This window comes from Labrus mixtus, chromosome 18 (genome assembly GCF_963584025.1).
Source record: "Labrus mixtus chromosome 18, fLabMix1.1, whole genome shotgun sequence".
NCBI lineage: Eukaryota > Metazoa > Chordata > Actinopteri > Labriformes > Labridae > Labrus > Labrus mixtus.
In genome coordinates this window covers 2,341,875-2,356,611 of record NC_083629.1, presented here as the reverse complement: position 1 = coordinate 2,356,611, position 14,737 = coordinate 2,341,875, and the positions used below count along the sequence as shown (strand labels likewise).

At 39.7% G+C, this 14,737-nt stretch overlaps 1 protein-coding gene across 1 annotated transcript; it reads left to right on the top strand.

The window, feature by feature from the left end:
* Window positions 1-1,962: 1,962 nt before the first annotated feature.
* On the top strand, window positions 1,963-11,020 carry LOC132993811 (calmodulin-1-like). Its single transcript, XM_061063864.1, has 6 exons — window positions 1,963-2,160; window positions 8,399-8,429; window positions 8,578-8,721; window positions 8,831-8,937; window positions 9,572-9,707; window positions 9,905-11,020. The coding sequence occupies exons 1-6, from the start codon at window positions 1,978-1,980 to the stop codon at window positions 9,931-9,933; spliced, it is 630 nt and encodes a 209-aa protein (XP_060919847.1). The 5' UTR covers window positions 1,963-1,977; the 3' UTR covers window positions 9,934-11,020.
* Window positions 11,021-14,737: the final 3,717 nt, after the last annotated feature.

The window sequence follows — 14,737 nt, the reverse complement described above, 5'->3', positions numbered from 1 at the left end:
AAATCTGTCTTTTAAAAACAAAACCGCAACTTTCCCAGTGCCGTCAGCCGCGACTATTCGAAAGTATCCTTCCGCCTGGTTAAGATTCGGTGTAGCATAAAATAGTCCGCCACTGTGTAAATTACTTTCGGCAGATTAAAAACTGGCTTTTGTAACGAGGAGACTCATTTCAAAGACATTTAGTTAAAAAAAATGTTCTGGGCGAAAACCTATTGTATGAACATCTCCATTATCCAAATGAAAGTTATGATTATAATTGTCTCCTCCTCATGTTTAGGTTGTTAAAGGTGGGCTATTATGAACTTAATAAGCTATTTCATAATAGGCCTGCATACTGTCAAACATAATTTGGCTACAATTAGACAGCTGTTTTATTTGGAACATGTCATGAGACTCTGATTTTGATGCCAGATGTAATAACAGCCAATTGGCCAAGTCACAACAGATTTTTAGACCAGTGCCAGGTGGATGACTATATTGTGGCCACAAAGAGGACAGTGCAATTAGTGCACAAGTACACAGTCACTGGAAGGTGTTTGAGACAGTCTCTGAAAGCAACATTTTGACTGATAACTCAGCATACAATCGACACTATTCTACTATTCCAGAACACTATTCTGGCACTAAAAAGTAATGGCTACAAGTTAGCCCGTCTTACTTTTTTGATTGTTCTAAACATCATGACCACAGAAATCTATAATTTAAATAGGATAACACATGCTATAACTGTATTGAGAGAACATTTCAAAGTATAGTGCAGAATTGCATCACATAGCCTATTAGTGTAATGCAGGAGAAACTCTTAAAAAGAATGCAGGGTAAGTTGTGTTTGTTAACATTAATGAGAAAACTAGAAGATGAAGGGTTAATGTTAAATTGTCTGCCTGAAGTATTGAATGATAGTGCACCACACATTTGTGTTACTGACCTCCAGTGCAAAACAGAAATTGAGAAATTGGTCAGTAATTTTGCTGCAGTCCACCTGCCACATGGGTTTGCAGTAAAATGGAATGAAATGCAATTGAAAATTTGTCAGTTAAAGAGTATTTCACTACTATGATGTGAATCTTGTGAGCTTTAATTTTACTTATGAGAAGTCAATGTGCATATCAAGCCCTTAAGATCAATATCAAGAAAAGAAGAGGTGTATTTTTTCAGTTTTGGTCCATCCCTTTTGTTTGAAGCTACCCAACCATTGTTGTTATTATAAAAAATAATTTTGAGAAAGGATATTTGACCAGTGTTCATCAACAGGTCCTATAAGCTTATCCAGATTTTATTCAATTGAATCCAATCTAGTTTGTGTGTGGGTGTAGGACTAACAGAGAAAGGGGCTTCATTTTTGTACAGCAACAATAACGTTATACACCTGTCAATTTATCCAAGGTTATCCAACAGGGAATTTCAAAAAATTTGTTCTAATATTTTGTAAAAAAAAAAAAAAAAAAGATCAAGGAAACTTTAAGCACAATTACATTTATATCGAATTAAATTTAAATGATGTTTAAACGTTTTAAGAAGCTAGTTTTCATGAGGTCTCAGGTTGACTTCATGCATGAACGCAAATTTTAATGGGAAAATTCAAAAACAATCAAGGCCTTCAACAGTAATGGCATATTTTTGGCGAGGTCTTGAAAAAGGGATGAGTCAACATTTTTATTTTATGTGCATTGTCCTCCATAGAATTGTAGTGTTTAAATCAGCAGCAAACTTTAAACCCAAGAACTATAGGCAAATTTCTTCTGATGCCATGTGAGTGGTTGATTGGGCCTGACATCAGTCTTGCAGCCTATCATGCAAGCCCTTACAAAAGTTGAATTGTAGCCTTCTCATACTTAAAATTATGTTCTCGTTCACAATTGGATCTCGTTTTGAAACAATGTAGGTTTGATAAATTAAGATGAGGTTCCCTGTGTCAAGCAGAGTAAGAAAGGTAGGCACAACTCCAGAGTCGAGTGCGTGTGTGTGTGTGTGTGCATGCAAGAGACGGTGGAGAGAGCTAGGGCCCCTCCCCCTCACAGTGCGGAGGAATACAGTGAGTCGTACAGCAGTGGTTCGTCTCGCCTGCCCGCCTCCTTCAAGCCTCGTTCAGTGGCAGCCGTCCATTTCCTCTCTCCCCGTAGCGTTAGCAGACCAGCGTTTCCTACTAAAACAGACATGGTGAGTATTTAATGAACCGTTGTTTGAGATATGCAAGACATGTTTATGTGTTGTGTTGACTTGAGGCGGCTTTTAGACTCTCGGGTGTCTCTCTGCTTGTCGGGTTGTTACGGAGCTCTGTAGCGGGTAGAATGGATTCAGCTGTACTTTAGCATGTTAGCTAGCTGCTAACTCTGTGGCTGTAGACGAGGAAGAAGCTTCATCCTGTCATCGTTACATACACTACTACACACTAATGAAAAGATAACGATGGTTGAACTCAGCAGTGAAGTGTGCTGCTCGTTACAGGTGGCCACATATTGGCTGTGCTGGCAGCCGGAGTTAGCATCACAGCTACTGTAACGTTGTTCACATATTAAAGAGTGGTAAATGTGAGATTGTTGAGAAAGCGATGTTATCTGTGTGTGATGAATCTCTGCTTAGTTTGTATGCCGGGTTCATATTCAGATCTATGACCGAGCAAATGTCTGAGTCACAGAGTAGGACAGTTGTCCACTTGCGGGACGGATGGGTGAGGTTTGTGAGGTGTTTCCTGACAGATCTGCACCTTTAGACCTCCAGTTTATGTCCCTTCAGCTTTACACTGTCACCCTTCACAATCTGAATTATCATACTGTGTCACATGTTGTGCATAATAATTTCAGATAACAACTGTCAAAGTACAACATGAAACCATTGTAAAAACCTGCAGTGGTCACAACTCACAGTCCTAATGAGGTCAGAGAATATGACCTAACCACACTGGTTTGAACACCAGTAAAACCAGTTTCTAAAACAGGTTTTTACAAATGAACTGGTTTCTGGATGCATATTTGGAGAATGTTTGACGTTTTTTTCCAATTCTTATTTTATCTATTTTGGAAGTCGTTAAAATGGGAACTTTATTTCCGTTTCTATGATTTATAAGCTGACATATTTCTAGATATTTAAACCACTCTCAGCTCTGGTACTGAATCTGGTAACAGTCCGCAGGGAGTGGTAGTGGTGTGTAGTCACGGTGTGTAGTCATGGTGTGTAGTCATGGTGTGTAGTTTGTTGCTTGTGGAGGTAGATGCTCACATTCTCGAAACATTCAATGCTCTGGAAAAACTGGATTATAAAGACATTTTTTTCAGACTATCTATAATTCACGATTTAATACAAACCTTGTTTGATCGATGTAAACTCCTGAAGTGTCTTTCATTATGCAGGCAAAGTTGGTAACTTCAATAAACTCTTAATGTTTTATTTATACATTTAAACCAATCCTGCTGCATGATGTTATTTAAATCCTTATTTGTAAAAAAAAAATCATATCGCAAGTAAATCTTGGTTGAATCTTCTCATTTGATTCTTATTTTCTATTTAATACTTATTTATACTTCCTCTTTGCATGGTTTCTGTTTCTCAATTAACTACACTTGTTAGTGTAATGCAATGGGGACTTAGTTCCAGAGTACATTTATTTATTCTGGATAAAGTTCTGTTAAATCAGAAATGTTTCTTGTGCCGTTTTAAAGCATAGTTACAAATATTGGCAGCTTCTTCTTTTTAATGGCAAATTGCGCCCGGGTTGAGCATTGCACCATCTTGAGTGTACACTCAGTTTCCAGGATCTGTAAATGCTGACTTTTTACAACTTTTGTTATCTATAATTAACATGGTGGCCAATTTGAATGACAAGTATCCACAGCTACTCATCAACTTTATTACCTTTATGACACCATCTTAGTGCTCATATGTAAAATTTTGCCATAATAGTCATTGTATGTGCACGTAGAAAAGCAATGCAGTAGACCGCAAATTAAGATACAGTGCTGGTGTTCATCAATTGTTTGTTTAGGCAGCTAGTAAAGCAGTTACCTGTACCCCATGTAGGGATTATTAGGTGTTTATATTGCTTAAATAAAAACCAGGAAGTCCCTGGTGGACTTAGTCAAGTGCTGCTTTTTTAACACTTCCAATAGCTGGAGGTGTTTGAGTTCTAATGTATGTAGCCGGTCTCAGCAGTGTGCAGATACTGTTTAATTTTGTTGTGATATTTGAGCCATTTGTAAAATAAGATGCATAGCTTCTGTAGTAGATTATCATTAATGCAGCTTATAACTCAACCAACGTTTTTATTAACTTCCAAACTGTATCATTCATATGCCAGATGGGTTTTCACGAGGAAAATGTGAAATACTCATAATGGTTATTCATTTTGTACATTAAAGGTTTATCTTATCTTACCTTGAATGTTCTCAGTAACTTAAACCCATGTTAAATGTGATCTTGATCTTTTTTACCTTGTTGAGAGAAATTGATATTAAACACCGTATATAGTCTGCTAGTTTTAAATGGTATATACCCAGAATAAAACACTTGTTTTGAGTGAGTAGAAAACTGGTGTCTCTTTGGAAAATAAAAGATGTGAGAACTGCTGCTGATGGCGTTAGCTCAGCAAGAAAGTTGTAACTCATTCAGTGTTCTCCTCTTCAAGAAAAAATGGACCTTTTGATTCAAATTGATAAAATACTGTATTGAAGAGTTTTAGCTTCTTAATTGGTGCTCTTCCTACAAGCATTAGTGTTGCTGCTGCTAGAGCTGGCCCTAATGTTTGTCAGCTTGATTGTCATTTGATGTTTAAAATACTTAATCTGTTATACAGTTTGAAGCAACCACAATCTGAAAAGTGACGGTGATGTGACCTAGAATGGTGAGAAATTAGCTGGTCGGACATGTTTAATTCTCCGGAGGGCGAGCTAAAGGTGCAGAATGAAGACTGTTGTTCATTTGAGCCATTCTATTAGACCCAGCCATATCAAGTAAAGTGATCCAGTACTGGTATCTTTAATTTGCCTCGCCCTTTCAACATTTGGTTAGAATTAGTATCTTGGCCACACTCACACCTGTAGTATTGATTTTTGGATTTAACTCTTAAATAAGTCACATTGTGTGTGGTTGCATAGCTGACAAAATATTGCAGGAGGAAGTAGTCAGTGGGATCTAGACATCTCTGCTGCAGTCATCATGTTTCATTCAATCTTTAAGATCATTTTACAGAAGAAAGACTTGTCTTGTGAGTCAGCTTACTGTCGTCAGGCTGTAAAGCCTACTTAAAGTGAGAACCTTTTCTACAAACTAAACAGAAATTGTTGTGTTTCCATAGTCAGCCTTGATTACTAATGTGGGAACAAAAAGAACAGTCTAGACCAGCTCTAATTGGAAAGTGTCTTGAGATTTTTATATACATATATATATGTATTGATTCTTTGGTTGATCTAACAGATTTAGTTAATGTGTATTTTTACAAATCAATTACCCGCTGAATTTCCCTCTGCATTTTCACCTACTTTATAGTCCAGTGATTATAAATAAAAAGAGTAGGTCATAGAAATGAGTCAGCACATTTCAAACTGTTTCTGGCCATCAGTGATTAATCTCTTGATTAATTTAGTTGCTGCAGTGGATCAATCTATTTAAATAGGCTTTGAATTTCTCTTCCAATTAAAAAGGACACAGTCCATGAGTTTTAATAAACTAAATGAAAGGGGCCCCATGACACTCTCTTGTACTAACTAACAGGAACAGGGTTTTTATTGTCAGGCATCTCAGCAGCTTGAGAGGAATTTGGCCTTGGTATTAGAGGGGTTAGCAGCTTGTTAGCCGTGGCTAGAGCTTGCACACACAAACACACATCATCTCTGTCATAATCATCAGCCATTTTATATATTTAATTTTATACAACTATTTACTCTGTTCCTAATCACTTAACACCTCATCCAATGTTATCAGAACGTTCTTCTGAAGAATTATGTTCACTCCAGTTACTAAGATTAGCCTACCAACAATAGACATTTGAAATATGCAACATATAACAGCTAAGACTTGCCATTTAGGCGAAGTGCTCACATGAAGATATGAAATGAAAAACGGCCCATTTCTCCACTTGTGTAGTGGCTCATTTCATTGGTCATAGTGAAAGCTAGTTTTGCTACTGGTCTTGTATGTTGTGGTGTAAAAGTAGGACAACTGTTAATAATTCAATCGTACACATGGCTTCCAACATTAAATAACTGTTTCGACAAATGTACTATTTTTTTTCTTGTTGGAAAAGCTAGTTGGGAGTTTGTGAGTCATAGAAAACTATTGAACCAGTCTGGATAGGGGCCCCTATCACTGTCAGTGGGGGCCATTTGGTGTGACCCATGATGCTGTCCAGGAGGACAGATGACCAGCCAACTGATCCCCCCTAGGAGCTGCAACTGTAGCGGTGAGATGAAAGGCAACCAGCTAACGTATGCATATAGACACACACACAAAACCCCTGTGACCCCCCCAAAGTCTGGACACTGTTACTCTCACACATCTTAAATTAATTTTCCTGACACATTTGAATGACCTCCACTGGCAAGGCCTCCTGGCCTCTGCACTCACACATTCTCTTTCTCTGTCAAAGTGTTGAAGGCTCTTCATCTGTTGAACTACTGCAGGAGGTGGTCACTTCATCAGTGTGTCCATTTTACTGTACATCTGACAGTTAAGCCATCATTGTAGCCTTAAAGACACACACGGACTCTGACATGGTGGCACAGGGAGCAGAGTTCTCAAAGTCCTGCTCAGTTGCAGTCAGAGAAGGACAGCGTCTGGTAGTGTACACTGAACTTGCATCGCTCCAAGACACCAGGATGGAGAGAGATTAACAGTTAAGCAGGTAGCCGAGTATAACAGGAGACAGACTTATTGAGGGACAAATAAACGGTTGGACAAGTTACCCGGACAACATCAACAGGAGGACCTGCTTCCAGAGAGAGACATCAGCTGTCAGGTTGGTGCAGATACACCAATCCCACTGCCACTCTAGAGGACTGAAAACTTCTGTCGTCTATCCAGCAATTTGCTCACTCTGGACCGATCAAAAGACCTGCAGTCATCCAGTCATCTGATACCCATTGTAACTATTTGCCTATCAAGGAGGACTGAAATCAAATGCTTTGACAAACAAGACTCAAACTCTAGTTTCTTTCACACATACAATTATGTAACTATAAGGAGATGTCAAAATCTGCTGTACAACATTCCCTTCATTTTATTTTTTATAAAATCAGGAGCATCTGATAGATGTCTGGCTATCATTTTTTTCATCCACCTGTTCCTCCCTCCCTAAGACAGCACTCCTGCCCTTGCTGCTATAATCCCCTCATTATGCTGCCGCAGAAAGTGGCTCTCTTTCCAGCTGAGGAGGAGCTGGTTAGCTTGTCCACTGTCTATGATCTCCTAGATGAACAAGAGCACTGCTACACTGAGCTCCTTGAGCAGCAGGAGAGGAATTACAGAGCCTTCCTGCAGATGCTGATGGACTCATCATCCAGCCGGATGGACAGCCTGGTCAGAGAGATGCAGGAGCTGAGGAGCTGCCTTCAGAGCACCAAGACTGAGTTAGCAGAGGTTAAAAAACAGGGAACCCAGAACAGCAAGCGGGCTGAGTGTCTGGCTGAAGGCTTGGTGATGGTGCGGGGGGCAGTGGATGGCCTCGGCATGAAATCAGGAATAACTGGAGGAGGCTCGGGAGGAAGAGGTGTGGATCTGAAGCAGCGCCGAGGAGGTGGCGGGTTAAGACTAGATGGAGGAGGACGAGGAGTTGGAGGCAGAGGTGGACAGGCGAAAAAACCAGAACCAAAAGCAGTAACGCTGGTGGCAGACCTCACAGATATTCACTTTGATGGGCTAAAGGTTGTACTGAAATCGCACACACAGTGAAATGAATGGATTAGCTTAAGAGTTTGAAACAAGGAGGTATTGTCGGGTTCTTTTTTAATGCAAAGAAATCGCAGTGTTGTTGTATTTGTTATTTGAAGGTTATTCTGGTTCCTACTCAATACGACGTGTTAAAGGTAAAAAGATAAACGTTGCAACCTTGTTACTGAAAACTCTTTGAGTTGATCTAGCTTCATGTTTGCTTGTTCTGCCCACTTCTCTCTCTGTATTAGACCTTCAATTCTATTTGAACCTTGTATCCATGCCCTTGTTCCAATTGTCATTCTTTATTAGAAATGGAGTTGAAATCAGTTTCTGGTCTAAAGTTGTTCTTTGGCTCATTCTTTTTGCCGCACCTGATACATGTTAAGATGGAGGGGTTTTTTTTCAGCATGTTTACTTTCAGTGTTTAATCACTCGTGTGACGCTATTGCTGATTCGCTTTTGGCAAGCATGAAAGCTTTTGAACATAGAGAGAATTAATAAGTAATCCTGTCGTCTTTGTGTTTTGGATTTCTAGGCTGACCAACTAACAGAAGAGCAGATTGCAGGTAGAGTAACAATATGATAACACTACTTTTTTATCTTCAGCAATAAACACGTTCTTTGCAAAGTCAAGACACCATCACATGACTTCGGCTGTTGCTAACATTTCCTCCTCCTTGGATCCTGTCCCTCTCCTCTCTTGCCTCTGTTCAGAGTTCAAGGAGGCCTTCTCCCTGTTTGACAAGGATGGAGATGGTACCATCACCACTAAGGAGTTGGGCACAGTCATGAGGTCACTGGGACAAAACCCAACTGAGGCCGAACTCCAGGACATGATCAACGAGGTGGACGCTGATGGTACGCTGATTCTTCCTCAATTTGTGGAGGGATTTAGTTGCAGCAGGTGTTTGTAGAACTCTTTTAACAATATTGACTGATTGTATTAATGACCTCTTCCCCACCCCAGGCAACGGGACCATCGACTTCCCCGAGTTCCTGACAATGATGGCAAGGAAGATGAAGGACACTGACAGTGAGGAGGAGATCAGAGAGGCATTCAGGGTCTTTGATAAGGTAAGCTCCTTTTGTTTGTTTTCTCATCAGCAGTTAAGCATTAATGTATGAAGGGAAGGTGTTTGTTCTGAGATCAGCTTTTCCTAAGCTACAGCTGACAATAGCCCATTTTTATACAGAGATGTTGGGATAACTGTAAAGAGGGACTGTCAATACTCTGCCCGGGTTATTTAACACCGAGCCAAACAAGGAAACATATTTCTGCCCCTGTATTTTTCTGAAGCCAATGAGGCGCCTAGCTTGACATGTAAAAAACAAGTTGGGCAGCAACATACATTTCTTTAAAATGTTACTGTTCTTTACTGTCCCTGAAACAGCTGATCCAGTGATCTTGTCTTGTCTTTGGAGGATAAGGTGCTCATATAGCCTTTGGTCTCCTGACATTTTCCAATAGGCTAGCTGCTAGCAGTAAATGGTGACAGGATGCACACACAGAACATCCTCAAAAAGTTACAACCTTGTCCCAACTTGCTAGTTCTCCCTTTTACACTGACATAGACTCAGCTCTGTTACTTCCTTCACTGCTGGGGTAACGGCTAACCAGTCTTTGTTCATACTTTTTTATAAAAAAGAGATGTGACAGGTGCTGAAGACCAGCTCTGTTGTTGACTAATGGTGTATGTTTGTCGGGCAGGATGGCAACGGTTACATTAGCGCTGCAGAGCTGCGTCATGTGATGACTAACCTGGGAGAGAAGCTGACAGATGAGGAAGTAGACGAGATGATCAGAGAAGCAGACATCGATGGAGACGGCCAGGTCAACTATGAAGGTACAAGAGAGTGAAGTCTGAAAACTTCAGGCTGTTCTTGTTCTCTGAGTTTTATAGTTGAATATGTTGTAGAACAGGACACACTTTGTGTCCCTGAGGGAGTCTATCATCGTCTTATTATTAAAAAAATATTATTGTCATACTAGATGATGTGTTTCTGTTTCTGACGTTCTTTATTGTTTTGTGTTCCTCCACAGAATTTGTTCAGATGATGACCGCCAAATGAACTGGGCTCAAAGCAAAGACAAAGAATCAGTCAAATGTTTCACTTACCTCTTATTGCAAAAATCTACATTTATTCATAATGTTCTGTATAGACAACTTAAACTGAATGTTGGAAGACTGAAATTCTGTCCATAAAAACAAGCTCAAAAAGACAAAAAGAAAATCCTAAATGAATCTGCATGTACTGGCTTGTATTCCCCGCCCCCCAGCGCTGTGCTGCCCAATCAGATCTCAACATGTTAGCTGAGCAGCCTCTCTGCAGCTGGCTGGTTTGGCCTCTGCTCCTCTGCTTCCTGGTTCCATCTGCCTGATGTCATGATGATTCTATGGGCTGGCCAATCGCATTTCTTCCTGACTTCCTGTTTTCTTTCTTTCTGTTCTTCATGCATGCAGCTTTAGATGGGTTACTGTCGGGGGCCCAATGGCAGGGGGCTGTCATTGGGTCTCAGGTTGGTCTGGGACCCACTGAGAGGAGGGAGGGTTAGTTGTTGGATGGATGGGAGTGAGTAAACCAGCGGAAACATTGCAGTTTGCTCACCTAAATGAAGTCAGTGACGACAGATATTTTTAAGAAAAATATTAAAATGGAATAAATAAGAACTCATTTTAGATTCTGTGTTTCTGGCATGTCAGGATACTCGCTTTATCCTTTGTGTGTTTACCTTTTTGAGGGGGAAGCCTGGGTGGGGTGTAGATTTGAGCCCCTTGGATGTTGGCTGTGTTATAGATTATTTGGAGGGGTGGGGGGACTTTCAAAAAAATGATAAACATGAGACATTTTTGGGGCAATATTTGACAGTTTCTGCAGAGATGGATAACTAATTGTTGGTAACAATATATTGCCTCAAAGATTGCATGTTTATCAGGTCTCTTCAGGGGGGGTTGATTTCAGTTTAGTGGGGACGGGGTCGGTGCTTTGCAGCATTTCTATCTTGTGTTTGTGTGTGAGTTTGCGTGTGTAAGTGTGTGTGTGGGTGCGGCGAGGCCCGGCCCAGTCCAACTGTTCTGTTCAGTTCAGTTGATCTGCATTCCAAGTTGTACATGCTAGTCTTTACATTTTGTTTTTCCAATAAAATACCATGAACTAACATCTTGTGTTTGTTTCTTCTAATGAGCAGAGTTGATCTATTCATGGAGTCTGTGGTGCTTTATGATGACTCATCATGTGCTACTTTTAACATACAATGTGTTTCTGTGTGAAGTGTAAGCACCTTAAGGCACTGAAGCCCACAAAGTTAGGGGGATAGGTCATAATCCTGCATTCCTGGATCTACTTATCAGAGGATCATATAGTTGGTAAATAAACAGCTGGACTCAGTCATAAGTACTGGCACTATTTCAAACAATACAGCTACTTGTGTAGAAGACATGAAAGTATGAAAAAGCAAAGGCAGTATTGAATTAGTTTTAAGGGACAGGGTTAAAGTACGGTGAATCTACAATCCAATTTCCTAAAAGTAGGGACAAAAAAATATAAAAACAGAATGTGAGAGTTTAAAATAATTGCAAAAAAAGCACAAAGATGACATGGCAAATATTGAAACTGAAAAGTGTCACTGGTTTGCAAAAACATTTGCAACATTTTGAATTCTTTGTTCAATAAAGTTAGGACAGTGGCAACAAAAGACTGGCACAGTTATGAAACGCTTAAAAAACAAACAATTAGGCTAACCAGAAAATAGTTACATAACAGACACACTTGCCACATTGTTTTTTAATGTTCTAGTTACAACTTAGCATGTGCTTGAGTCCAAGATGGATACAGAACTGTACTGTACCCCTTGTTTTGTGTTCCTCTAATCAGATGTATGGTTACTTTCATACATGCTGTACATAAGGAGGCAATGGAGTCTAAAAACCTGCACCAGTTTAAAGTTGAAGTTCTGAAGTCTAGCATCATGCCGCTCACCTTCACTGACACTAACATGTCCTCACATTATCTGTAGGTACAATCAGAGTGCATCAAGGGGATGCCATGAGGACTTTCTCCTGATCATCCAAAAAAAAGCTGTCTGCAGATGAGGAGGTGTTGCTAGGCAACAGAGCCAGGCATGGGGTGGGTGGCAGTGAAAGAGAGGGAGCAGAAAACCGTGGGAGTTTGAGAAGAGAGCAAGAGAGGAGACAAGTGGGGGGGGGGGGAGATGAAGAGGATGAAAGACAATAATAGAAACCCAGGACTGGAGGGAGAGGACGAGAGCGAGGGATGAAAAGAGAAAATGAAAAACGGAGATTGACTGTGCATCCTAAAACCAATAAAACCTCTCCTCCTTCCTGTGATTCAGAAGCTGATATTCAGGTTTTTTTTTTTAACAGCTGAAGCCAGAAGAAGTTCTGTCCAATCAACACTAAACGTTTCACTCAACTAGTTTTGGTGCTTTGATGAAACTACCTCCTCAAATAAATGAAGCTTAGAAGTCTGATTGTGCATCAATGAAAAGCAAACAAATGTAGAGTAAAAGAAGGCAGGATATGAACATGGACACACACACACACACACACACACACACACACACACACACACACACACACACACACACACACACACACACACACACACACACACAGTTAGTGGCTGTAGTTATGTAACTGTGAAGTGTATATTAATATATCTTTCTGCATACTGCTTGCTATTAGTGCGATGCCACTCCTACATTATTAACACGCCTTTTGATCCAGAAGATTCTTTCTCACATTGGCTACAAACTCATCTCCCACACATTTACACACAGTGTGTATTCTTCACACACACACACACACACACACACACACACACACACACAAATACACACACACAATACCCCACTCCTAGCTCCAGCTCTCGACCACATAAATATTTTTTTCTCCTGACAGCCAGAAGAATGGAGGGGGAACATGTCTGTGTGTGTGTGTGTGTGTGTGTGTGTGTGTGTGTGTGTGTGTGTGTGTCGGAGCTAGAAATCTGATTAAATTGTGGAGGCCAGTTATTCATTGTTCATCTTTACTCTTGATTTCCTTTCAAAATCGTAAATGTCCACTCCTTAAAAGATTCCTCAAAGCATCCTGAGTTTTCTAGCTGCTGCAGGAAAATGAAAAAGTTAAGAACAGTGATTTTTAATTTATGAAAGCAAAACACAAACACAACCAGTTATAACTTTACTCATATAAAATTCACTTGAATAATCTCTCTGGACAGAAAACTAAGGAAAAGTTAAAAAGCTAGGTTTAAGAAACAAATCGATTTAAAACTTTTGACAAAGTCAAAAATTGAAGGTTAACTTTATTCTTGACATTTGAACCTGATTCTTTAGAAAAATCTCTTGCCTGGCATTTATACTTTTTTTTGTCAAAACTAACAAGAAAAGTTCCTTTCATTAAAGCAAAAGAATAAAAGTACAACATCACAACCCCACAGTTCTCATTTTCAAATTGAGGTCAGCATTTTATGTCATTAAAGGAAATTAGTGATTAGTTATTTTCATAAACTTTTAGGACTCCTCAAATGGAAAATAATGCACTTAAAAAAAACTGTACTTGTAATGCTAGGATAATCTAAAAATGCAAAGTCACACTTGTGAATGTTTTCCATAACTCTACTCTTGGAAAGTTGATTTCATGGACGTGTTTGGATTTCATCTGACAGCTGCAGTGCTCCTCTTCAGGATTAAATCCTTAGATAAATTAAATATGCAAGATAAAGATTATCATCTGACAGTGATATTTAAAGCTTCTGTGAGGGGTTTTAAACTGGTGATGATAAAGCCTGAGATGCATATAGATACAGCTTTATGAGCTTAAAAATATATATATCAGCGTATAGATTTACTATTGATTTATTTTTAATGTATGAAGCTGATGCTGTGGGGTAGGTGTCTGTTAAATCAGGTATCAGAATGTATTTATTATTTATTTTTATTTTACAAACTTAATTCATCCCTGAAGGAAATTGTAGTTTACACTGTTATTGAGAAGCATGTTTCTCAAACACAGAAATACACACATGCACAGACAGGACGATTAATGTAGAGATGTTGGAGTGGGGCTGCTACACACTGTTGGGGGTTTGGTGCTTTGCTCAAGGGCACCTCTGCAGTGTTTGGGAAGTAACCTAGCACCTCTCCAGCAACCAGAACAACTACTGTATTTTTTTTTACAGTCTGCACCAGGACTTGAACCGGCGGTTCCTGACCCAGTCTCCCTGGAGCCTGAGCTACTGCCACCCCGATGCATGTTCCCCCTATCCCTTTCCAAGCCCGGCGCAGTCTAGACCTGTGAAGACAGTTTCATCATGAGCCGGGGATCCAGCCGAAGATTTCTGCCTTTTAATAAGACAGTTTTTTCTTACCACTGTAACTTTTGCTGCTTTGCTAAAGTGCTCATGATGGATAGGCCGGATCTTTGTAACATAGCAATAAGTAAGGTCTTTTACCTGCTTTTTGTAACATAACAATGAGTAAGGTCTTTTACCTGCTTCTTGTAAAGTGTCTCGAGATAACACTTGTTATGAGTTGACGCTATACAAATAAAAATTGATTGATTGATTGATTGATGTTACAGAATAATCCAGTTTTTTTTTTACATTTCCCACAGAAAAGATTCTCAACGAGTAATACGACTGTTAAAAGAGAGCAAGATAACTTAAAAAAAAACAACCTACAACTTCCTTCCTGACAAAATCAGTGAGGGGATAGGAGGTACGGCTTTGACCAGAGGGGGCGCCAAAATCAACACAAGCCAAAAGTTCCTCACAGGAGTGTTTCAGTCAGCTGTCAGATGAGTCTCAAAACTCTACTTAATTTCTGTTACACTTCAGGAATTTGAGAAAATTA

Coding starts and splice junctions, on each gene's coding strand:
- LOC132993811 (XM_061063864.1), top strand. CDS start 1,978: ATGCAAGAGACGGTGGAGAGAGCTAGGGCCCCTCCCCCTCACAGTGCG. Junction 8,722..8,830: donor CAACGAGGTGGACGCTGATG/GTACGCTGATTC, acceptor TCCCCACCCCAG/GCAACGGGACCATCGACTTC. Junction 9,708..9,904: donor CGGCCAGGTCAACTATGAAG/GTACAAGAGAGT, acceptor GTTCCTCCACAG/AATTTGTTCAGATGATGACC.